This window comes from Aedes aegypti, chromosome 3 (genome assembly GCF_002204515.2).
Source record: "Aedes aegypti strain LVP_AGWG chromosome 3, AaegL5.0 Primary Assembly, whole genome shotgun sequence".
NCBI lineage: Eukaryota > Metazoa > Arthropoda > Insecta > Diptera > Culicidae > Aedes > Aedes aegypti.
The window spans coordinates 124,977,761-125,004,548 of record NC_035109.1 but is presented as its reverse complement, the minus strand read 5'-3'; the positions used below and the strand labels follow the sequence as shown (position 1 = coordinate 125,004,548).

The 26,788-nt window shown below is 37.1% G+C and overlaps 1 protein-coding gene across 24 annotated transcripts in view; it reads left to right on the top strand.

Moving 5' to 3' along the window:
- The window catches only part of LOC5575778 (TLD domain-containing protein 2), a 635,746-nt gene that overhangs the window by 549,505 nt on the left and 59,453 nt on the right, over positions 1–26,788 (top strand). For 2 of the 24 annotated variants that reach the window (XM_021850067.1, XM_021850066.1), the window contains exon 2: positions 72–578. The exons of 21 other annotated variants lie outside the window; for them this stretch is intronic. In XM_021850067.1, the coding sequence (XP_021705759.1) occupies positions 531–578 (48 nt within the window). In that variant the 5' untranslated portion in view covers positions 72–530. Of the gene's footprint in view, positions 1–71; positions 579–24,243; positions 24,702–26,788 lie in introns of those variants that run through there. One more of the 24 variants, XM_021850065.1, reaches the window with a different exon arrangement.

The following is a 26,788-nucleotide window of genomic DNA, read 5'->3' as shown; positions in this document are numbered from 1 at the left end:
TGTTAATATTTTGGTTTCCATATCTTACTGCTAATCCTGCTCACTAACCCTTGCTTGGCTTCCCCTTTCAGAAATTGTGATTTGCTATTTTGTGAGCGAGTGTTTGTGTGCTCTATGGTTAACGAAGTAAACGAAAAGAAATTGGCTGCAGAGCCGAAGTGATCTCCCCTACTGTGAACCTTTTTGCGTTCCTGATTCGAAGAGGCACACTTATTGTGGCCATATTCTTCCCGATAAGAGAGAAAATTGAGAAGACAACTCATCCCATTCCGATGAATGGCAGGAATAATCATCTACAGCAATCAATTTCGAGAAGAAATTGATGTGCCTTGTGGTGTTATTTTTGTTTTTACGGTGATCAAATCCTTGAAGAATCTGTGATAGTTGTACGAGTTAAAGTGAGCCAAATACCAAAACGAAACCACCAGTGATCTGAGCAATTTGCAATTGTTCTGAATTTGTTATTATTTTACTGTACTGACCAGAACGCTCGGATAGTATCGTTTTTGCGACACATATACAACAGCATCATGTCGAAGTCAAAGATCAACCGCCTGACCCGGTATATCAAAACCAAGGTAAACAATGTTGTGACGTTCGGGATCCGATAGAAATAGATTATAGTTGTCATCTATGCATGAGATCATCCTTACTCTGAAGTGGTTTCTTTCGATGCACCATGCATCAATGATAGATTGATTGAATAATTTCGTATCTTAATTTCACTTCTATCACCTTCAAATACGATCATCAAAACACATTGAAACCAAACAGAAGTCGATACAATTTCCTGAGAAAAAAAAAATGCAAAACAGTTTGATGTGGCCCTGTCCACGCGGCAATTCCTTTTTCACGAGGTAACACCACCATTATTGACAAGTTTTCATTCAACAGTTGCACTTGATGAATGCATAATTAAGAGGCGGCAGAAGAGTTTATTTGGACTAACTAATGAGCTCTGGTGTGCCGGTCAACGTGACATTAGATGGCAATGGGGAATCGACTCAAGTTTTTCAATCTACCAATATTGACAATACAAGAATGCATTTGTTTCAGTTTTAAATGCTCTGTTATTGTAATTGTAATTGTAATTGTAATTTATTGGCAATACGATAACATGTTAGTATTTACACTTTAAATCATGTCAAGGAACAAATTATTTCAAGGAAAATACACAAGGAAAGACAGTTAGCAAGATAAGTTAACTATTGGTGCTAATTGTGATTGGCTAGTTGCCTCTGTTCAGTGCTGCTTTAAGAGAAATTAATGTGGGTTGTTGCCTGACGGAGAGTGGTAGCGAGTTCCAGGTTGACGCGCCATACACCAAAACACTTTTACGAACACTGGTTGTATGGTGTGGGAGAATGAATGATCTGGCTCGCTCGTTCCGACCAATCGGTGTATGTTGAGTGATGTACTCTGGATGGTTACCATGATATGCTCCATGCATGAAATGACAGATACGCCGACGATAGTACTCAGGAAGATCGCATCCAACTATTGTGTGTCGTACCATTCCCGTTGTGTTACGTCTTCGAAGTCCGTAAACAAATCTCACAGACGATTTGAAGCAGCGGTTGAGTTGTTCTTTTTGCGCCGCTGAAAGCCCAGGATAAAAAGCAACGTCACCGTAGGAAAAGAACGGCATCAGCACTGCTCGAGTCAGCTTCATGCGAGTTTGAAGAGGTAACACTCCCTGGAACCGTCGAAATGTACGAAGGGTACAGTAAACTTTCCTGGTAATGTCGTTAACATGGTTGCTCCATTTCAAGTTGGAATCCATCGTAAGTCCAAGATTCGTTATCTCACTGGATAGTTCGATGATTTCTCCACAGAAACGGATATTGTCTTGCGGATTTATCGTACCCTCTTTACAGAAGACTATTGCCTTCGTCTTCTTGGGATTCGGAAACAGCCTGTTTGCTAAAGCCCAACGTTCAATCGCGGAGAGATCTTCGTTAATCAGCTGGACGAGTCTGTCGATTTCGTTTATTGGGCCAGAAACGTAGATCTGCAGGTCATCTGCGTACAGATGGTATTCACATTTTACGACGTTTGGCAGGCTGTTGATGTACAGAGCAAACAGTAATGCGCTGAGGCACGATCCTTGTGGTGTCCCTTCATTCAACATACGAGGTTCCGAAGAGATGCTTCCCAAAACGACACGTTGGCTTCTCTGCTCGAGATACGATGAAAGAAGTTTACAAGCGGAGTCCGAGAATCGAAATTCGCTTTTTAATTTTTCTTTCAACAGGTCATGTTTGACACAGTTGAAGGCCAATGAAAAATCAATTAGGACCATCAGCGTACATCTGTTGTTGTCGAAATTACCCAGAATGTCATGGGTGACTTTCACCAACGCCGTCGTCGTACTGTGCGCTCTACGGTACCCAGATTGGTGTTTGGCAAGAAGAGCAGGATTGGCGTCCTGAAGATGTTCGGTGATTTGAGAGAGAAGAATCTTCTCGAACACCTTCGATACTGCAGGCAGAACGCTGATCGGCCTGAAATCTTTTGACGAACCTGGCGTGGATGTTTTCGGTAGAGGTGTCACCAGAGCTTGCTTCCAAAGTGAGGGAAATGATTGAGCATTGATAATTGCATTAAATAAATGCATCAGGAGTGGCAGAATGAATGGGCAAAGCATTTTAATGAACGAGATAGGAATCTCATCAATTCCTTTCGCGTTGGTGTTAATTTCGTTTATTCTCCTGCAAACTTCTTCAACGTTGGTAGGCCTGAACCGGAAACGTTCCTCAGATTCGTCCAGAACGGGTTCGATGATCGGTGCTCTATCCAAAGGTCTATGTTGAAGTGCTAAGTGTCCTTCAGCAAAAAAAAGATTTAGCTGTTCAGCATTGAAATCTTCATTGGCAAGGTTGGATTTTGAATTATTGTGAATGCCTTCTCTTTTCAAATTGCTCCACAGTTGTTTGGCTGGAAGATCACTGCTGAACTGTAACTCAGCGTAGCGCTTTTTTGCAGTATTGATCAAGTTGTTGGCTCTACTCTTCTTCGAAGTGTAGTCTTGCCATTCGGCATTCCCTCTGACACGATTGGGATTCCGCACGTACAATGCATAAGCAAGATCGCGCAGAGCAATGGCACGCTTGATTTCATTACTAATCCATGGCGTACGCTTGTCGCGGACGCAGATTGTTCTTTCGGGGGCGTGTTGATTCATCAATGAATGAAGCTCGGTATTTAGAAGTTGTGCCTTGGTGTCAATGTCTTCTTCTTGGTAGATGTTGAGTAAGTCAATCGCTTGGAAGTCCGCTTGTAGACGTAGAAGGTCAATTCCACGGAGGTTTCGCACTTTGATGAGTTGGGGTGGTGCTTCTGATACTCGTACATCGGCGATCAAATATACTGCTTCATGGTCCGAAATGGTGTTTGCGTTGATAGATTTGGATTTCCTAATGAGCTGTGGCTTGTCGGTAACCATTAGATCGATCGTGGTTGAGCTATGTTCCGTTATCCTTGTAGCTGAAGTTGGCAGAACAGTAAGGTTGAATGCAGTGTGTATTTGATGTAAAGCAAGTACATTTGCGGAAGGCTGTCTTGTGTCTACATTTATGTTGTAGTCGCCAACGAGGAAAATTCGATCAAAGTGGTGGTCGAGAAGATCTAGTTGAAGCTTTTCGTACTGCTGTGCAAACAGAATATTGCTACCGGAAGGGTTGTACAAAATTACGATGCATGTGTTCAGCTCTCCAATTCTAGCTTGAATGGCTAAAAATTCGAGTCGTTGATCGATAGGCGTTGCCAGATCAAGAGAAGACTTCAGGATGGGCACTGCTTTGATCCCTTTTTTCACGTAAACTCCAACACCTCCGCAGGTTCTGGTACCTCTACCACGTCCGGATGATAAGGAGTGCTTGATAAAGTTGTACCCAGGAATCCGAACAGGTCCGACTGGCGATGATTGGCTGAGTTTGGTTTCGGTGACACCAAAAAAGTGATAATTGTTGTTGTCGAGCATTAGTTTGACACCATCGATATGCCGTTCGAGGCTACGAACGTTGAGGTGTCCTATACGAAGAAGCTTAGGGTTTGTCGTCATATAAAGTTGAGGAATGGGGTTGTCGTCTAGGTAGTGCTGGTGCGAAGATTATGCATGTGAGGAATTCCCCGACTCTGCGTCGAAGAACATGGATGAATCGTCACTTGCATGAACAGGACCGGTGAGCTCCAGGAGTTCAGAAATGTTGTTGACAAGAGTGTAGTCTTGCTGGCCGTGAAGAAGAACCGAAACTGTGTCATTCCGAATGAATATCGATTTGATGATCTTCCTTTGTTTCAACCTTATATAGACAATACGAAAGTTTTGCATTTCTATAAGTGAAAAGTGTGCTCATCGTTCAAAGAAATTAGTTGACCGTTCACAACTCACCTTGGGAATATGTTGATTTTGAACAGAATATTATTACCGTTTCATATTCCAAACATTTAGGGCCAACAGTGACATTAAATGCATCTGATAGGCATGATTTTGCAGAATCATTACAACTCTCAAAGCATGAGACAGGGTTTCAATGCTAGTAATGGACCCCTTAGTAACTAAAATTCATTCTCGATGATTTTCCGCAATGAAATCTGGAAATTTATGGAGAAATCACAGGAGAAATTTCATCAATACTACGACGAAATTGTGCTGTGCTATTTTTCTTCTGGTTACCTCTGGAAACCTTTTGGGGCTTGAGGATGTTACAAAATTTATGTCACGCTAAAATGGAACATTTTCAATCCACTTCTTCTCCTTGTCAGGTTGTATGATACTTTCAAAAATGTTGTAAGAATGACCGCTTCTAAATACTCCTTGAAATAAAATACTTCGGAAATCCACCGAAAAGAATACTGTGAATCCCGTGGAAATCTCTTAGGAATCCTTGGTACCCTTGCAAATTTCTGAGAAACTTTTTGAACCGTTTGAGATTTTCTGGGTCACTTATTTATTTAGAGAACTTTTTATTATCTCAAAACCAAAGAATAAGTAATTGAAACAGTTCTTATAAGGCTAAAGAACTACATGGGCAACTCAATGATTTACTGTGATTTTTTACAGCCAATATGATCCGTCCTATTAGCACAATTAACCCCTCTACCGGCAGCTTCATATTTTACCACAATAAAAATATTCAAACCTCGATAACTTTTTTGTTTCAGGATATTTTTGCACCATTATTTAAAAAAACTCTTATAATTTAGCCGGTAGTGGGAGAAAATTTTGAAAACTGTACCAGTAAAAACTGGGAAAAAAGCAGGAATTCGAAAATGGAAATTTGGTGGCCATCCTGCTCTGTTATTATAGATAACAGCTGTACTCACTTTTGAGTAACTGCAAACTACGAGACTCACTTTGTAACCGCCTAAAACATGTGAAAACTTTGTCTACTAAGATAAGATCGAGAAGGTCCTTTGGATTAGTACTTCGATTTATTCAAAACAAGTGCTTAAGAATGGATTGTTTTACTTCACTATTGTTCTCAAAAATGACATCAAGTGCAGCAGTCATATTTGCTGGAAATATTGAATATTTGTTTTGATTTGATTCGATTTGATATTCATGATGAGTATTGTCACATACATAGTTTTGAAACACTTATACTGAAAATTTTGAACGTATACCATTTTTGAGCTACATCCTCCCTAATACACCCGCTGATTTGAAAACTCGATAGATCATGACTTTTCAACCGAGAAAATGCAGATTCGGTTAATTAGCATAATACAATTGCTGTCAATATCATTTATTACTCATTTAAAACTCCTAAAATATAATTTAGTTTTTGCTATAATTTATCAAAATAAAGCAAAACAAAAAATCGAAGATATGTTTTATAAGTGAGCTACATCTATACACTTCGGCAGAATTAACAGAATGAGTAAGTGTTACTTCAATATTGACATAAATCGATGTTACTCTAAATTGAGTAACTATATGATTACTCACTTTTGAGCAGTTCCACTTTGTTCTGTAGTAAGTTGAATTTTTGAACGAGCGTGTTAGTTTACCACATGATATAGAACTGCAAAATGATTAATCGGTAAAATTCAGTTAATAAAATTAATAGCAGGCTCTGTCACAGTAAGAACATAATCAGGAGCCGGAGAAAAACTGAAAAGAACGTTTATATCATCAGCATTACATATCTCCTTTAGCTGCTGGATTATCAATCTAGACAACTTCGCAATTGAGAAAGCGGTTTCAAAATTTGTATTGCTATATTTTTAAATTCACCCAACGATAAATTGTCCCGTTTCCCACTTAATACAGTGCTACGACTTACACCATCTGTGTAACTCCTGGTAGGTAAACCACAATGTGAGTTGCCTGACTGACAATGCGGAATTTGTATGACGACGTCTGTTTGTTCAGTTGGAAAGTTTTCAGCAAGAGAATGACGAACGAACCACTTGTTAGCATTCGGCGTCTAGAAGAACAACCGAAGAAAGTTGTATATCAAATCATTAAGAACAATTCAAGTGATCCATTAAATTTAATAGTGTTTCTGAACTCAACCTAATAGGCGCCAGGGGGCAGACAATTGAGTCATCAGCTCACTGTCACCGATTTCCGCTGACATCCGTTATCGCTCATTAGACTACACCGGCCTTATATTACGCCATCCCTAATTTGCTCTCGTTAGTACGATTAGCGCCTCCCCCAGGAGCATCAGCAGCAGCAGCAGCAGATGGGCAATTAGAATTACCATATGACTGCTCACCACTTTACCGGCACTTTGGCCGTTAAAGGCTGTGGTGATCGTCTGGAAATTGGAGGATCGACGACCACGACGCTGTTGGCGGCGTATGATGCAACCCGTCAAGGATCCTGTCAAAGTTGTTGCAACTTGTGCCCAGAATGCAAATGGGGCTGCCACTTGCATAAGTTGGAACAATATCCGCCTTAACGGCAAGGTTGCGAACGGCGGGAGGTCGATCGGGGCAGTTGCGTTTGATCCATGCAACTTTGGACCGGGTTGAGTTGATTTTATTCACTGGAGAGAGAGAGAGTGTAAGCGTTTAGTATTCGCTCTGTTTATCTGTGATAATCAATCGGGTTGGTGTTCGTGAGGTCTTGAATAGTTTGGAGAGTTGATTAAAGAACGAGACAACAATATTCACGTTGTGCGGTTCGATATTGCGCTCCAACAGCTGGATCAATTTATCCATTTTACTAGCACATGCTTGTAGAGTTCGACTTGTACTAAAGCTAAAGCGTAGTGCAATCACGGTGCTCCAATTACCGTTATTATCAAATAAAATATACCATCCAAACGGCAGTCCGCAGTTGGTTCCTGACATTGTTCTGCACCTCTGAGCTGAATTTGAAAAAAATCCTTAGGCAGAATTTTGAGTTACGCCCTTTTGAAGTTTATATGACAAAAATCACATGATGTATGCCACTTTAACTTGCTTAAACAAAGAGATTATTATAAAATTTTGTAGTTTTGTTTTTTCATCTGATTTAAGACACTGAAAAATACTTTTTTCTTAAATTTATCTAGACTGACATTTGAAAAGGGCCAATGCTATGTTTAGTTATTACCAATCAGCCAATACTCGAAACATGATATCTACCAATCAACTCTTGATAGTGATTTTAAGAAATGGTCCAAAGCATTCAAATATGTTTGAATAATTCTTGGACAGGATATCTAGATACGCCCTTTTGAAGTGTAAGGAAGGTTTATTGTACGGTGAATTTCGTTCCATCTATAACCAACGGTTAGGTGCATACATAATCATTACACCTTTGCGGTTGTTCTTATTTCATTAAATTTAGCAAGTGGCAGAAAATTTACACGTACACATATTTTCTAGACTGACATTAGAAAAGGGCCAAAGTATAATTGAAATACATACAAATCAATATAGCTAAACAATGACCATATCAAAGGTGATCGTAACACTCGAACTTCACATAGCTGTATGTGTATTGTATATCTGTATTCTATTCAATTCTGTTTAATTATTTTCTATTCTAGTCTGTTCTGTTCAATTCAATTCTACTCTACTTAAATTTATTTTATTCTGATCCACCCTACTTGTTCTTATACATATTTTTACAAATAGCCACTGTTGTAATCAACAACTGCGTGCAAATCATTTGAACGGTACACTTTCGAAGTTTGTACGACTTTAACACTTCAGTCGTCGCGTTGTTGTATTTTGTACAACAGTGGTGAAAAAACCTCGCTTATCGTACACAGCATCAGCGTGGTGGTTCTGAATGTAGCAAACCGCGCGACGACTGAAAGGTGAAAGCGCTGACAGGTCTGTGAAAAAGCGCTTCGCACAGACTCCTACACCTCCTCATTATGTCAGCCTAGCCCTCGACCAGTCGCATTGCAGAAGTATACATCAAACATGGTTATTTGATATTCCGAAGATTTCGGCAGACTCAGCTCCTCGCAGCTCTCGACAAACTTGTTCATATTACCTTTAAAACTGGGATCCAGCTCGAATGAAAAACATTTAATACAAAATGCTTCAATTATTCCTTAAAATACATACAAAATTAACATATATAAGTTAAAACCCTTATTTCAACTTACAATGAAATAACCATTTGAAGCTTTATTTTCTTAGAGCATATAAGAAGCACGGATGAGGAGTCAGAATCTATGCATAGCTATTTTTCACAGATCTGGGAGCGCTATAAAACCTAACAAACATCGAAGGTGTACCGTTCAAATCTTTTGGGCGCAGTTGTTGATTAATACAGTGTCTATTTGTAAAAAAAATGTATAAGATCAAGTAGGGTAGATCAGAATGAAATAAATTTAAATAGAGTAGAATTGCACACAATAGAACACACTAGAATATAAAAGAATTGAATAGAATACAGACATATAATACATATCTGTATATATATGTGAAGTTCGAGTGTTTCATCAACTTTGATATAGTTTGTTCAGCTATATTAATTTGTTTATATTTCAATTATACTTTGGCCCTTTTCTAATGTCAGTCTAGAATATATGTGTATGTGTAAACATTATGCAACTAGATGAATTGAATGAAATAAGAACAATCGCAAAGGTGGAATGATTGTGTATGCTCCCAACCGTTGATTATAAATGGAACGAAATTCACCATGCAATATTCTTTCCTTACACTTCAAAAGGGCGTATCTAGATATCTTGCCCAAGAATTGTTTAAACATATTTGATTGCTTTGGACAATTTCCTATAATCACTATCAGGCATAAGATTGGTAGATATCATGCTTCGAGTATTGGCTGATTAGTAATAACTAAACATAGCATTGGCCCTTTTCAAATGTAGGACTAGAAACATTTTAGAAAAAAGATTTTTTCAATATCTTAAACCAGATGAAAAAAAAAAAAAACTACAAAATCTTATTCTGTTTGTTTTAACAAGTTAAAGTGGTATACATCATGTGATTACTGTCATATAAACTTCAAAAGGGCGTAACTCAAAATTCTGCCTAGGGATTTTTTTTTTTCAAATTCGGCTCAGAGGTGCAGAACAATGTCAGGAATCAACTGCCGACTGCCGTTTGGATGGTATATTTTATTTGATAATAACGGTAATTGAAGCACCGTGGCAATCCGTCACTGTTTTTGTTCAACGGAGAAATTGAAAGAAGAGTGAATTAGACATGAGAAATAGCGGTGAATGATGATAATCTTGAATTGGAAACCCTTCTACGATTGATTTGGTCTTAATCAACTCTAGTCAGCTTTGTAACCAACTGGTTACTCACGCTAATTTTGATTCTGATCATGTCCACGTTACATTTCAAATATTTCATGAAGCGAGTCTCAATCCTATAAGGTCCACATCCGATTATGTTTGAGCCAACTGGAATACATATGAAACATACATCGATAGTAATCTTGATGTTAGGGGTCGTCCATAAATGACGTAGCATTTTAGGGGGGAGGGGGGGCTTCTCGAATTTGTGACGATGTGTGACGAGGGGGAGGGAGGGGTCCCAACTTGTGGACGTAGCATTTTGAATAATTTCGTTAAAAAGAGTAGAAAAGTTTGACAAACAGTTTGTAATCAAAACTTAAGTTAAAAATTCAAATATTTAAAATATCGATATTGCAAAATTCAAAAATTTCTTCGAAATTTTTAATATTCCTGGCAGTCGAACAGACTTTAAAAAGATTTTATATTGTATATGTGTCAAAACTATTTCATTTATAAATGAACAACTAAAAAGTTTAAAAACTTAAGTACCTTATTGACTTGGAAAATATTATGTTTACATTTAATAACAAGACATAGAATAAACTGTTTTACTTCAATTCAAATTTTTTAGATGTTTATTTTCTCAAAATAATGTTATATGCTCATTTAGGTAAATTTTAACGTTATTATAGTAAAACAAGATATTTAAGTGTTACAGGAGATCTCCCCTCAGTCAACTCAACAATTCGTTTTGATATATCAATGATCTTGATGGAACAGCCTAGATAATAATAATCTGGATAATCTTCCCAGGACTACTAGAATTCTCTTTTACCATTATTTTCAGGATTTTCGTGCATTTTCTTTTCTTTTAAGTTGTTAATTGCAAATTTATTCCGGTAATTCTTTACAAATTCTTCCAATAAAGATAGTGTACTTTAATTTATTTGTCTTCAATTTGTCTATAAATATTTCAGTATAGGTGACGATGATGAAGTTTAGTTGAAATACTAATAAAGTTGAAAGTATAAAAATCGCTAATGTCAAATATTACAGTTGTTATTTTTTTTCTATCTAGTTTGCTGAATGGATTAGAATTTAGCGAAAAATTACGGAAATCTTAAACAAATTAAGATAATTTGTTGATCATATTCACTGAAATCTGTTTCTCAACCACAAAAAATAAAAAAAAAACCTCTAATATAACAAAATTTCTGTTTAATATATTTTAAAATATTTTGAACCATTATTCATTGCTGTTAAATTTATCAATCCGAACTTGTTTTAGGTTTGAACAATATTAAAAGTACTACAAATAAAATTTAACCTTGATTTAACCAAATTAAATTTGAACTGCGAACCAAAATTATGTAACTTAAACAGGAAATAAGTTAGTTTAATCTGTTTTCCAAATGATTTTTGAGCGCAACGATATATCAAACTATAATTTGTCCGATTGCCCTGACGTTTCAATCAGTAATTCATATCAAAATTTGAATTTCTGGATTTTAATGTTTCGTTTTAGCCAAATCGCTGAGGAAACAAATTAAAAAAATGAAGGGGGGGGGTGTTTGATATGCTACGTATTTTCCAAGGGGGGTATCACCATTTGTGATGAAATGCTACGAGGGGGGAGGGGGGTGTAAAAAATCAGTGAAAATATGCTACGTCATTTGTGGACGGCCCCTTAACATTTCTTTGCAAACAAAACTTGATATTGACAATACTCTGAAACTTTAACAAATTCCATTGTTGAATCAAAGGGCATCCCAATACCAAAATATGAGGTAAAATTTGAATCCGTGATTATAGACGATGATTTTGATCCGTCTTAAAAACGTGAAGAGAAGGCAATTTCAACGCACTCACAATCCTGCTATGACACTAACATGACAAGATCTGCATAAAGAAATTAAAAAACGTTTTACCCAAACAAAAATTTCAAAAATAAAGTTTCTCAATTGGACCCTGGCTTTAAGCCATTTTGTGAATTATCTAAAATTTAGAACAAAACCTCAGAAGCCGATTCCGGCATTAAAAAGAAAAACAAATTATTACAAACTAGTTGCGACAAAGCTCAAAAACTTGCCATGTACTTAGAAAGCGCGCACAATTTTAATTTAGGATTTACTAGTCCAATTGAAAATCAAGTTACTCAGAACCTCAAAGCATTCTCAATCAAGAGAACGTTTTCGAAAATTCCTAGGTCAAATCATCCTCATCAAGAAAATTCCATAGAGTAGCTTATCATTGGTTGATATGTTTAACAAATTTTTTGAGTTGGCTTATTTTCCTGACAAAAGGAAAAATGCCAAGGTTATACCAATTTTCAAACCAGACAAAACCCTGCAGAAGGTTCCAGCTTTCGTCTAATCAGCTTGATTTCCTCTATCAGAATCCTTTTTGAAAAGAATGATGGTTTCTTTTTCAATGAACAGTTCGGATTCCAACATGGACATTCGACCACTCATCAACTTTTGCGTGTAACAAATTTGATCCGTTCCAACAAATCTGAAGGCTATTCAACTGGTCTTGCCCTCCTAGACATAGAAAAAGAATTCCACAGTGTTTGGCATGTACGTTTGATTGTAAAATTTAAAACCTCTAATGTTCAAACATACATTGTTAGAATAATCCAAAGTTATCTGTCAAATCGTACACTTCAGGTTAATTATCATAACTTCAAGTCTGAAAAACTTCCTGTAAGAGCTGGAATTCCTCAAGGAATTTTGTAGTCAATATTATATAATATTTTTTTGCTTACCTGAGTTACCTCAAGGATGTCAAAAATCTTTGTTTGCGGATGATGCAGGCCTCTCGTGCAAAAATGGAAGATTCCACTTAACGCTTTAAAACTCAACTAATAATTTTCTCACATAAACCAAAAGCTCTTCATTTGACACATTTAACAAAATATGTTGGAAGCTCCCTAGAAGATGTTGATGGATTAGATAATTGAACATTCCTGAGAGAAATTGCTAGACTTGTGAATTAAATTTCATTTAAGAATTTCGAAACTAGTTCTTCTTAATAATAATTATCAGCTTAAGCACGATGCATGTTGTAAAAAAATACTTCATCAAAGCTATACATATTGCTTTGATAACGATCACAAAACGTCTGTGTAAATTTTACTGACTGGTAGTTAAAATACTGTACTGGTAGGCTTCTTGGTAAGCTTCTCACATATCTTGCGACATAATTTCCATAGAAAATCTGTGACGAGTTCGAGACTGACTTTTGTGCAGGTGTTATGGTGTTCTCACGGAACCTCGGCCCAAATTTCCATAGAATCTAGACCAAAAATGTTCATTCAGTACTGAGTGAATTATTACAGAATCCTTGCTAGCATTATCAGAGAACTGTAAACCATTGAAATTATAATATGAATGAAAAGCGATGAAATAGGGTATTGACTGATTTATAACCGTTTGAATTTACGAACATGTTTTTGTTTGTTCATACCATTCTTTGAAAACACATGCAAAACTCTTCGTACAATTTCAAGAAAGCGTTTATTCATAAGTCATAAATATGCTTTTTATTTCTATACTGCCATTTTTAAACGAAGCTTCTAGAGGTTATTTTGGCTAACTTTACTGAGAAATCCTCCTTTGGTCTCTAAAAACTTTTCATGAAAATAAACATCCTCAGGGCGTTTTCTTCATGAAAAAACCTGGAATTATCAGGAAATTTTATTCAGCCTGGAAAAAAACCTGCAATTCTCAGGGAATTTTGATCACAATCAGGGAAACTATTTCAAATTAGTAATATATGGTCGAATATGTCCTTTTTGTAACACAGACATTTTTCGGCTGCGCCTTTATTAAAACGATATTCTGTCCTTTTATTGTGTAGTCATTTTTATTTATTCAACGTAAAACATTTTTAAACAATGAAGTAGAACTGTAGATTTCCAAGTTGGCAAATGTAAGTACAGTTCCCATTTAGTTGTGGTTCATGTGCTTATGAAACATGGTTGAGAACATTCCATTTTTTTTTTACAAAAATGTTTTCGCATATTCTACAAAAATAATAAACTTTGTAGAAAAGAGCAAAAATTTCAACAGGTTCGAAGTATAGTACATTTCTTTTTAGAGTCTTGCCTTAATCTGCTTGCAGTGAATCCTATCCTGGTGCAAAATTCTAGAGGCTCAGACAAACTTCCAGAGACTATTACATCACTATTCTAAAAGTTCTTAATGATATTTATCTCACATCCCTAGGAATGCTTCTAGAGTTCTAGTGATTTCTCCAGATATTCCTTCTCAAATTCTTTTAGGATTTTCTCCTGGATTTCCTGCAGATTTTTCACGGGTTCTTTCACCGATTTCTTCAGTTGTTACTTCTAGGACATTTCCCACAGTTCCTATAGGAGTTTTTACATAAATGTTTATTCCAAAGTAAGGAAAAAATCGAAAAAATCTCCGTAATCGTAATCATCGTCATCATCGAAACTTCAAAAGCAGTTTTTCTATTCAAAACTAAGAACTATTCGATGAAAATGTGTTCACAGTGTTTCGATTGGAGAATAGAATACCGTGAACACATTTTCCTGTAAATTTTTCTTGATTTTGAAGGAAAAAACTGCTTTTGAAAGTTCCGAAATTAATGATGGATCCTGCCCCCTTAAGAAATCATCGTAGGAATTCATCAAGGCATAGTTAGAATTTACACAAGTTTCTTCAGCAATTACTCTAGAATTTTCCTTAGCATAATCCCGCGATTTTTTCAAAATGTTCTCCCAAAAAATTGAAAAATTTCCCTGGCATTCCCCTGGAAACTTCCCTTAATGAATGAATGGAACGTTCTTGTAAGACTTCCTTGGCAAAAATAGGAAATAAAGGAATTCCAGAAAGAATTTCGAATTTTCAAAGATGCTCTAAACGGAATGTTCGAGAAAATCCTAGACAAATCAATCGATACACTTTCTAAGAACTTGGATTTTTGTTGAAGAATGAAATAGGCTTTGGAGGGATCGTGATTCCTAGAAAAAAATCCAGACTGAGTTCATGAAGGTATCTTAAAAGAAAACCATGGAAGAATAGCTCGTGAAATATAACTAATCAAGCCAAATGAGGAATCAAACTCTTATGTCGTAGTTCCTGTTAGGTTTCTTTTTGTTTGCTTATGCTTTCAGTTAAGAGGTCTCTAAAGTTATTTTCCAAGACCGTCAGTCACTACCAGCCCTGATTACCTCAAGTTATCAACTATGAACATACGCTCCAAATTTCCTGAGTGCGATGCTGATGTCCATAAATCTGAATTCCATTTTAAGGGAAAGGATATATTATTTTCTAAAATCCGATTAGACTATTCACTTCACATCTGACTTTTATTTTATTGCAGTGAAATATGTTTTGAAATGTATCGTTAGATTTTTTGTTTAAGTGTTTCGAAGCCAAAATCTTTGATAATAATTTTTTAGTCATCTGAAATAAAAAAAAAACCGTCAATAGTATTTTGGAAAATTTAATGAACCTGGAATTATTTTTTTGACGTAGAAGTACGTCTTTCTTCTCTATACAGGAGTGAAATTGGAATTTCAAAACCGAGAGCGTTACGCTGGCATGAAATATTTTAAACGTTTATAACTTTTCGCTGGCTTAACGAAATTTCTTGATTAGCACCTCAATCGAAAGATAAGACATCAAAGCTTCATGTCGTTTACTTACTGAATCCCACATACCTGTCCAAATAGTTTAATAATTGTTTTAAAATGGAACGTTGATTTCAAGCAAATCTATAAATAGGGGTGGCTAGAGAAAATTTGACGTCATTTGCTTTTCACTCTCCGATTGGCTCGCATCTCAGCAGGCGACAGATCGGCTTGCTCTGACCGGGCGTGCTTCTCAGGCACAGACATCGATAGCGAAGGACGCCCCCGTTTGTCTTGCTTCGCTCAAATCAAACTGTCGAGCGAGCGAGAGAAGATGCCGTCCGAAGCTAAAGCCATCACCGCTGCCGTCGCCTAGAATAAGAAGAGGAAGCAGTCCACAGGTGAATTTGCGGTCGAACTGTGAACACGGTCGGGCGAGTCATTCTCGCTTTATGGTTCACCGCTTGTTTGCGTTCACCCAGCCATCGTCGTCGCCGCCGCAAATTTCATCGGCCGAGGAGCTGTTGACCCGCGCTTCAAAATTTCGACTCGTGATGAAATCATTATTGGTGGTCAAGAAGCAATCCCGTTAGGGGCAAATACCAGAAGCCCCCTGAGTTTTGCTGGTCCGAACAGTGTTATTTATCCGTAACAACATCGAAGCTTACAAAGCCATCGGTTCTTTTCAGAGCCATCAAATTTGTGGAAAAGAGTTAAAAGAGAAATATTTCCAACTTTATTTATAACTTCTAATATTCCTAAATCAATTTCACACGGCTTCACACAAAATTTCATTTGTCATGAATAATTTATGACTCAACCATTTGAGATTGTACTCGCGGACGCTGCTGCAGTGCCGTCGGGGTGAGTGCTCAACGATTGTAAAATAGAGTGGCTTTTCCAGCAGCGCCTTTTATGTTCCATATTTTATGGAAAAACTTTGATTAGCAAAATTATCACATGTAAAAAAATTGCGACATATTAAGAATGCTTTTGAAAAGACATTCTCATTGAACAATTGTAATAATTTTGGCTGGCACCCATGGATCAGAAATTTACCGTCATAATAAAGAAAACTATTAATTATCAATAGCTCGTATTGAATATTTAGGGAATGCCAATCATTCCAACGATTAATGTTCGACCAATTTCTCACGTATTAGTATTCTCCGCAATTTTCAAGTAATTCCAAGCCCAACACATTATTGGCACATACCCATTTCCCAGATTGGTCGATCAGAAAGCGAAGAGCACAAAAGGGAGGAGCATCATCTGCTATTCCAAGGTTATAAAACATGCTGCCTTCGTTGGATTCAGTTTCATTCCATTTCCACTTTCGAGCTGGTAAGAGCTCCTCCGAACTTGAGCTTTCTTTGCAAAAGTTTCCATTTTTGAAATCGTATATCGTGTGGCAGGTACGATTATACTCTATGCCCAGGGAAGTCAAGAAAATTTCCATTACGAAAAGATCCTGAACCGACCGGGAATCGAACCCAGACACCTTCAGCATGGCTTTGCTTTGTAGCCGCGGACTCTAACCAAACCACTCGGCTAAGGAAAGCCCCAACTTATTCATATGCATTTGCAACTTTTTCGATTTTCCATACAAAATGACCAACTTTGGTAAGTTAGATCTCAGTTATTTATGGAAATATTGTCGAATGAAACATTCACAGAACATCAGATGTAACTTGAGTTTAAACATATATTTTTGAATAATTTTTCCAATCACAAGTTTTTAAGTAATAACGGTTTGACTAAACTGTAATTTTCGACGAAAAATTCAAAACTTTTTATCTTAAATTCTGATAGCCTTACACAAAAACTGTCTTCAGCAAACTTATTCATCTCGTCAAAATCTACAACTTTGCTGTTTAGTTATGTCAATTATAAAAATTCGTCAAAAAATTCACTTTAGTCAAACCGTTACTGCTTTTCAACGTGTGATTGGAAAAATCACTCAAAAATATATGTTAAAATTAAAGTTATGTCTGATATTCTGTGAAAATTTCATTCAAATCGGTTCATAAATAACTGAGATATGGTTTATCAAAGTTGATTTTGCATGAAAAATCAAAAGAGTTGCAGTTTTTTTTTTCTCAGCGAAGAATCATCAACGAAAATAGCGCGAAAGCAATAACCAATCGCGTGCGAGTAGCGAACGGAGTGACGAAACAACCAAGTGAGAACCCCACCACTCGCCATCGGTGAACGGAGCTCGAGCAAATAAAACCAATGGTTGTTCTGCTCCCAGCTCATTCACAAATCGAACGGCATAACGAACGGATCAAGCAGCGGAGCAGCAAAGAAGAGCGCGTGAAAGCCACAGCAGTGTGCGAGTAACGAACGGAACCAGAGAGCAACGAAGCGAAAGCAACAACTGAAAATCATTCAGTGGACGGATTAGTAGTCAGCGCCAACCGGCGACCTGTTGGAAAGTAACGCCAGCGAAATATACACCATCTGCCTATCCTTACCATTCATATTCTTGTACTTGAAGATTTCAATGAAATGGTTTGGTTTGGCGATGGAGCAGAGTTATTTAGGATGATTTTACTTAACAAAGAGTTGTTGAAAAATATTCCAATCAAGAGTTGTTTTGGAAAAGTTCACTTTTAGCAGAATTTTCCTCGGAAAATTTCTGCTTTACCAAAGAGTTGTTAATGAAATTCCTGCAGCAAAGGGTCGAGTTTCTCCCCACGAATATTTCCAGCCAGGACCAGTCATGGCCCCCGCTTCCAAAAATCTCGAGTACGGAAATTGGAAAATGTATTAAAATTGCGACAAATTTTAAATACTATTCAATAAACTGTATCTTGATCAATTGTAATGAGCAACTATTGATCTGAATTGATTTTTCTACATGTTGTCTATTGCGTTAATCTGAGAAATAGGCTATATGAAATTGATGTCTTGGCAAGGGACGTATAAGATGAGCATTATGCTGTTATTGCATCCCGACGGGACTGCAGCAGCGTTCTCGGACCATCCTCAAATTGTCGTATTGTCGATTATTCGTGATAAATCAGATATTGTATGATGCTACGAGATGAATTAAGAGATTATAGCAAGTATGTGATAAGCACATTAAGAAATATAAACTAGCCATACTGTGTTTATCACGAGAAGTTCTTACTAGCTCGAAAGTGCAAATGAAATGAACCGAATCCTGTTGTTGTTACAGAGGGATTTTAATCCGAAGGTCATTCGTCCCTTAAATGAACCGAATCTGTCGAAGATAGTATGTTTTACATAATTTGAATTGCAGACGATGCTCCTCCCTTTCGTATTCTTCGCTTTCTTCTGATTGACCAATCTAGGATAAGATACATGAAGTTGATGTCTTGGTTAGGTATTTACATACCTTGGAAAATTCACATGCGCGTTCGTATGAACAGTAAAAATATCAACATTATTTTAATAGCTTACAATTAATTAAAATCACGCAAGTTTTGGTTTCCTTCAAATTTTAAATATTTCTGAGCAATGTTCAATGTGTTCTGATTCATATACTATGACATTTGCAATAGACTAACATGTAGAAAAATTTCAGATCAATAGTTGCTCATTACAATGGGTGAATTGGAATGAAACTGGATCCGACAAAAGGAAGCATGTTTTATAACTTCAGAATAGCAGATGATGCTCCTCCCTTTTGTGCTCTTCGCTTTCTGATCGACCAATCTGGGAAATGGGTATGTGCCAATAATGTGTTGGGCTGGGAATTACTTGAAAATTGCGGAGAATACTAATGCGTGAGAAATTGGTCGAACATGAATTGCTGGAAAGGTTGACATTAACTAAATATTCAATACGAGCTATTGATAATCAATAGTTTTCTTTATTATGACGGTAAATTTCTGATCCATGGGTGCCAAAATTATTACAATTGTTCAATGAGAATGTCTTTTCAAAAGCATTCTTAATATGTCGCAATTTTGTTACATGTGATAATTTTGCTAATCAAAGTGTTCCCATAAAATATGGAACATCAAAGACGCTGTTGGAAATGGCACTCTATTTTACAATCGTTGTGGAATGTTGAGCACTCACCCCGACGGCACTGCAGCAGCGTCCGCGAGTACAATCTCAAATGGTTGAGTCATAAATTATTCATGACAAATGAAATTTTGTATGTAGCTGTGAAATTGATTTAGGAATATAAGAAGTCATATATAAAGTCGTAAATATTTCTCTTTTAACTCTTTTCCACTAATTTGATGGCCCTGAAAAGGGCCGATGGCTTTGTTAGCTGTGATGCTCTTACAGATAAATAACACTGCGGGATGTTATCAGTTGATTGACATGGTCAAACGGGGAATCCTCAACTCAAATGTATAAATTTGAGCATATTTGCTTATACGACGAATCGAAAGTTTCGTGGCGTGGATGGCGCACAACAGTAACAGGTAGTGGATCACCGGGCTTAAGTCGAAATCTGATGATGGCGGCGATGACGATGGCTGGGTGAACGCAAACAAGCGGTGAAACACAAAGCGAGAATGACTTGCCCGACCGTGTTCACAGTTCGACCACAAATTTTCCTGTGGACTGCTTCCTCTTCTTCTTCTTCTTGGCGGCGGCAGCGGTGATGACTTTGGCTTCGGACGGCATCTTCTCTCGCTCGCTCGACTGTTTGATTTGAGCGAAGCAAGACAAACGGGGAGGTCCTTCGCTATCGATGTCTGTGCCTGAGAAGCACGCCCGGTCAGAGCAAGCCGATCTGTCGCCTGCTGAGATGCGATCCAAGCGGAGAATGGAAAGCAAATGACGTCAAATTTTCTCTAGCACCCCTATATATAAATTTGCTTGAAATCAACGTTCTATTTTAAAACAGTTATTAAACTATTTGGACAGGTATGTGGGATTCAGTAAGTAAACGACATGACCCTTTGATGTCTTGTCTTTCAATAAAGGTGCCATTCAAGGAATTTCGTTAAACCAGAAAACAGTTATAAGAGTTCAAAATATTTCATGCCAACGTAAGGCTCTTGGTTTTGAAATTCCAATTTCACTCCTGTATAGAGAATTTTTATTTTACTTTCAAACTGTGCGGCATTATCAACTGCAAACGCATTCAGTTCCCGATGGTTAGTGCTTGTGCTTTTACTGTTCATAAGTCGCAAGGTGGAACTTTCCCCGAGGTCGTGTACGACTATGACAAAAGCCAGGATCAGCAATTGGTATATGTTTGTTTGTCGCGGGTTACTTCACTGCAAGGACTATTTTTGACAAACTCTTAAAATATTTTTAAGTTCCATCATGCCAAAGGCAGCAATTCTCCCAAGAGGGTTGACTTGAGGAATGAGCTGCAGCGCTTAGGCAATCATCGATTAGTGACGCTTTGAAACGAACTGCGTGAAATACTGGATCATAGCGGCCAAGCCTGCATAGTGATGAGTATCAATGTACAGAGCCTAAATGCTCATGCAATGGATATTACTACAGACCAAAGCACTGGACCGATACTATCGATTCTCACGATCGAAGCACCCGAGCTATCAAACATCTAACTACCAAAATGAGTCCAAAAAGAGTTAACTTCTGAAAACTTCATCCGATCAATAACAACACAAAACTAGTACACTTACAAATTCATACACATGACAAATCAAATTATTAATCATCGTAGTTCTACGTCAACCCCGCGGTAATGTAAAAGACATTACCCACCCCACATTTTTTAACTTGGAAATATCAGGGAATTTTCATTTCTGTAAATAAGTAGACACCCTGAAATTCTTTACGCTACTATTCTTCAAATATTTGTATGATTTAAGGCGAATGTATTTGACAAATTCTTGGTTCATTAAAATTATTTTGTAGTTTTCCCGTACAATTAGCACGCTCAATAGTTGTCACCAAAATATGACTAACAATTAGCATTAAATAGATGAACCCAACGTACAAAAACAAATGTACCGTCGTTGGGGGTGACAATGGGTCAAAAAGGCATATGTACGATTTGTTTATTGAATAACTATCGCAATTTAGCTCCAATAAACTTCAAATTTGGTGTGTATGTACTTTGATGGTACATTAATAACTGTTCACAAAATTATTGAAAAATATTTATTCACAGCGGCACTACAAGAGAATTAAAAATGACCCAATCTCACCCCATAGAGGGGGTGACATTGGGTCACTATTATTAAAATAACTTATTTTTGAGAATATGATTGCAAAACCATTCACAGCTGAAAAATATTGATGAAATACGATACAAACAAGACGAAAAGATATCTAAGATATTTCACAAGTATGATAAACCCACTTAAAAGAACGGTTATACCAAAAATTTGAAGAGCTATGAGAAAATATATGAGACCCAACATTTACGCTAAGTTTACATAAATTTTCATGTTTGTTTCCCTCAAATTATCTTCAAAGTCTCATCCTCATTGCCATAAAGCCTATTCAGTTTTCCCAGAGGTGTACTGAAACAGTGATTATTTTGAACCATTGCAAATAGTTATATTTCGGTGCGACATTCCTCGATCAATATATTTCAGGCAGCTTTTGACTTCATAGTACCGGTATTTCAGCGATCCAACTCATTCGTACTTTCGTGAGATGTTTCTGTAATATGAAAACACTAATAAATAATTAAATTTATTAAAAAAAAACAATTGATAAAATTTTACGATGTTGCTGCGCACGAAACACAGTTGCTGGTTTGAGAAGTTGTCAAAATTCGTTGCATTGTTATTCGATGCACGGAATCCTCAAGTAGACTTGTTTGATGTTTCAGAGATGCTGTATTTAGGTCTTGCAATTTAATTAACTATCGTTCTTGCTTGACCCAATCTCCCCCCCATTTTCAATATTTTAGACACCGTACCGAAAAAAATAATTTTTTTTCTGGAAAAATCAATTAGATTCTGGAAAATACTTGTGAAGTGTAATGAAAAGTCTTTCAACCTTCTACTAATACAACGATAGAGGTTAAAGTATATGCGTTATACTTTGCACAGGAGAAATTTAATGCTGTAAGTTTTATCTAGTTTCAACATACAAGTTTATTGATATAGTAAACAAAAATTACTAATTCTAAAAATGTATATTGTTATGAATTATGTGTAATAATATGTTCCCCAACATATGAATAATTACTTCTAGCGATATCAGCGTTATTCGCTGATATATTACATAAATCATAATTTTCCGTTTTGACCCAATCTCACCCCCTAGACCCATTGTCACCCCCATCGACGGTATTAGCATTGTCTTGAATAATTTCTTCAAGACTATTCATTTCACTTAAATCGTTCTAGCAATTTATGGTCAACATCTTCAAATCATTCAGTCCTCTTCTAAACTATATCTTAAACATGTTGTAGAAGGTGAAATACATGCAGAAGTCTCATAAATAATACTATGTTTACCAATTTTTAAGTATTACTTGAGCTTGATCATGACCATTTTTGAGAATTTCGATGAGAAGTCTCCCTAGAATTTTAAAAATAATCTTTGATTTTTTTTAAAACGTTTCACGTTAGCTTGTAAAACGCAATAAAAATGAGTCGGGATTGGATTTCACGGGGCTTTTGTACGATTTTTCTTTCGGGTGTGTCATCCCAACTGCGACAAAGTCTGTTCCTCAACTAAGTGTTCTCCTGGGCACTTCAACAGTCGTTAACTGAGAATTTTATGTGCCAATTGACCATTTTTGCATGTGTATCTCGTGTCAGATACAAAGAAAATCTAGACCGGCGGATTTTTAATTTTATTGGATTCAGTAGAGTCTATGAATCGAAACGGTAATTCCGATTTTGTCACCGGAAAAGACATTTTTCTATGACATTTTTACAAGCAAGAGAGATATAATCAATATTAAATTGTCATAGTCACGTGATATTAATGGCATTTAACAACACTAGCAGGTGCATTTCATATGCTCTGACCAAATACTACACATGCCACTGAAATGTTCGAAAGATTTCTGGCAACTCTTGTTCTCTCACCATCACAGATGCTTCCCATTTTCCCATTTTCGCATATTGGTGCACCTCTACCACACCGGTTCTATCCCACAGTATTCGCACGTTTCAGCTGACCACCAATATTGCCCCAACTTCACACCTTTCGCCTGGTTCGTAGTAGTCTGCATGCATGACTGCAAACACACATCGACGTATTCCGTTGACTCTACTGTATCGGACAAAATCAAGCAGTCAGTCCGGTATTGCATCGTCGACGACGGTGGTGATTGTCGGGAGTCGCCTCGCGGGTTGATCTGATGAAGAAAAACAAGCTCGATTTTGCACTCCGTCAAAACACCTACCACGTAGCCAGTTTTCCGCGACTAAATCCGGCAATTTTCGTTATCCGTGCCTGTCGACGTTCAAACAGAACTAGTTTTCATACTATCTTATCTAGGCTGATTGTGTGACTATCTGTGTTGTATTGTGTACGGATATGGTGCCACTATTTCATCCGATACGTTCGAGCACAATTCTGCTCGATTTCGACCAGTGAAAAAGTTCTGCTACGATTTCAACGCCGAAATTGAGGCGAAGTTAGTTGTATGACCTTTCGGTGAAACGCACGAGCTTCGTGAAAGGCTGATGAAAAAACGTGTGTCACGGGACCTGCCTCCATGAAATCGGAGCTCGATACCTACCACCCAGATGCAGTGCTGCGACGTTAGGTCCAAACCATCGTCAAAATAGAATGGAAATGTCACCCGCCCAGAGAGTGTGGTTGTGAGCTCCCCATCACTTTACGCCCACTAGCGTCGGGAGCAGCGTTGCCAACCTTCCAGATTTGTCTGGAATATTCCAGATTTTTGAGGTCCCATTTTACAAAAATCTGGAAGATCCAGATAAAATTTGAAATGAATTTGTAAGGTTTTGTAAATAATTTGTAAGGTTCTCCATATACGATATAAGCGATCCAGACTTTTCTAGACAAATTTTTAAAATCTTCCAGATTTTTGAAAAATTGACATGGCATCCCTGGTCGGGAGATTCTCGTTGCGAGTGTGTTGGTGCGTTCACTGAAAGCCCCTCCTCGCATTGCCCCACTTTCTGTCCGCATCGGAGCATCAAAACATAAACAGACCAACATAAGGTCGGTTCGGGGGCAGAGGAATCGATCGAGTACCGGCGTCTGCCAGTCCAACGAACGACCTTCCGACCTTTCGGCACGCACTCAGACAAACCGTCGACTACGCCATGTGGTACCTTATCGTGGTGGTTGCTTCGGCTGCATTCTATCTGGCAACTCGTCGATGGGGACGTGCCCTTTACTACCACCGGTGGGGTAGATGGCTGCCGTTCAGGAGAGCCCTACTCAGCAAGAGTCGCCCTCCGACGCCGCCGATTGGTATTGGTGGTGGTGGTGGCGTGAGCGATAATTCCGGCATTGGCCAGGAAAGTGATAACCTGTTGCCGACCATAAAGGATGATTACGACGATGGGAAGCTGCACACGGTAAGAAGGCACGGACCAAGCAATAAAGGGTGAGGGAGGATGGGGTGGATTATAAGCTTACGATGGTGCGATAAGGACTGGAAGGGAATTGAAGCTACGAGTGCGCTGTGGGAACGCATGGTTGTTAGTAGATGCTGCTTGCTTTTCAATGTAATCAATCATGTTTACCGATGTATACAAAGCATGTGTTACAGCGTTGCTTAACGTGTATTAATTCTCACCGATTGCGCAAATTTATGAGCTAGATTAATTGGAATTCAATTTCGGAAAGTATGATATCTCGCATTACTTGTGATCTCGCCATAAAATCCATTGATAACCGAGTATGTATCTTGTTGTTCTTAAGCAAATTGATGGACCAAGAAAACTATCACCACTGGGATATAGGGTATGATCTTCAGGATCAGGATCAGGATTTTCTGGAATAACTGAGAATTTCTCCAAGATGAAGTATAAAGAATTCTAGGTGTCTCACCAAAATTGTCTTCAATATAACCAAGCAAGGATTCTTTCCTCAATTTCTTCAACCAGTTCACCTAGTTTGTCTATTTTTTCCGTTTATGCTAAAGTTTCTCTTCAGATTCCATTGTATTAACGGCTTGAAAAATATATCCAGGGCTTCATGCAAACATTAACATTACATGATTTTTGCAGGTGTTACCCAAAAGATGCCTTATTATATTCAACAAAATATCCATACGCAATTCTACAGGATTAAATTGGAGAAATATTCTTAACGATTTCATAGAGAAGTTCTCTGCAGATCTATCTGCCTTTTTACAGAAAAAATCTCCAAGTGTTTCTTTTGATTTCTTTCAAAATCAACAATGTTGCTCCCCGCATATCTTCAAAAATCTTTTTAAATTTCTTCAAAGATCCTTCTCGAAAGAATTTAAAAAAATACCATTCCTACTTAGAAAGTATTTAGTGAAATATATTCAATTTTCTTTCAAAATCCCTTTCACGAAAATACTCAAAAATTTCCCAAGCAATTCCTTCATGAATTTCTTTATAGAATTTAATTATTGTTTCCCCTTTGATGTCGTATTTTACAAAGTTTCTTTCATTGCTTTTTCAATCTTATTATCTTTTCTTAGTCTTCTGTAATTCACAATCATTGGCGTTTAAAGGGATGGAATTTTACTGAAGGTATTTTTATCTAACATTTTAGAAAATGTTTTGCATGAACTCCGAAGTTTCGGTTGAAAATTTGTTGAGAAATTCCTTATGGAATTACAGAAATTAGGAACCATACGTATAAGAATCCGGCATTTTTCAAAACTTCTAGAATTTATCTTTTTTCTTCAAATGAAAAGTGTTTATTTTTGGAGCAAAATATTTTTTTTTGTATGGAACTCAGGATGAGCTCAACGAAACCTAAGTGATTATTTATAATATTTTCCTTAGAGGTGAAGAGGTGAATGATATTGGGATAATCAAAACCTCTAATGAATGAAAAAATTAAAGAAATGTTTTGGTGAAGATTCGCTAAATTTTTCTCCACATTTTCCTCTACCGCTATGCTTATTTCGGTAGCAAAAGTATTCCTGGCGGTTTTCAACAAATGTCTTTTGAAGATTCGAATACAAGAGAAATCTCTTAAATACTTTTCGTGAATAATTCTTATATATTACGAAGATTTGAAGCATGGTTTCCAGAAAAATAACCTCAGAAGATTTTCTGGCGCAATTTTTAATGTATTGTGGAAACATTTCTGAAGTAATTTGAATGTATTGTAAGAACCAGTATATTTTTTGCATACTATTTAAAGGAATTAACAGAGCAATTTCTATTTATACTTTAGGGACATATCTCAATAAAAAATTGGACAGGATCAATGATTTTTTGGAGGAAATTCAAAGAAAACTTTTAACCAAACAAACCATGTTTTCCAATATTGTTACCTATATAAATAAAAATTGAATGGTGTTTGTATGTCACGAAATGGCATCCGAACGAGTCAACGGATTTGTGAGTTTTCGAGAATTCTTTTCGAGAAAATAAAACACTACTTGAGTCGATTTTAAACTTGTACAAAAATGTCGCAAGTAACTGAATGAAGCGGTTTATCATTTTTTGTGGGAAAT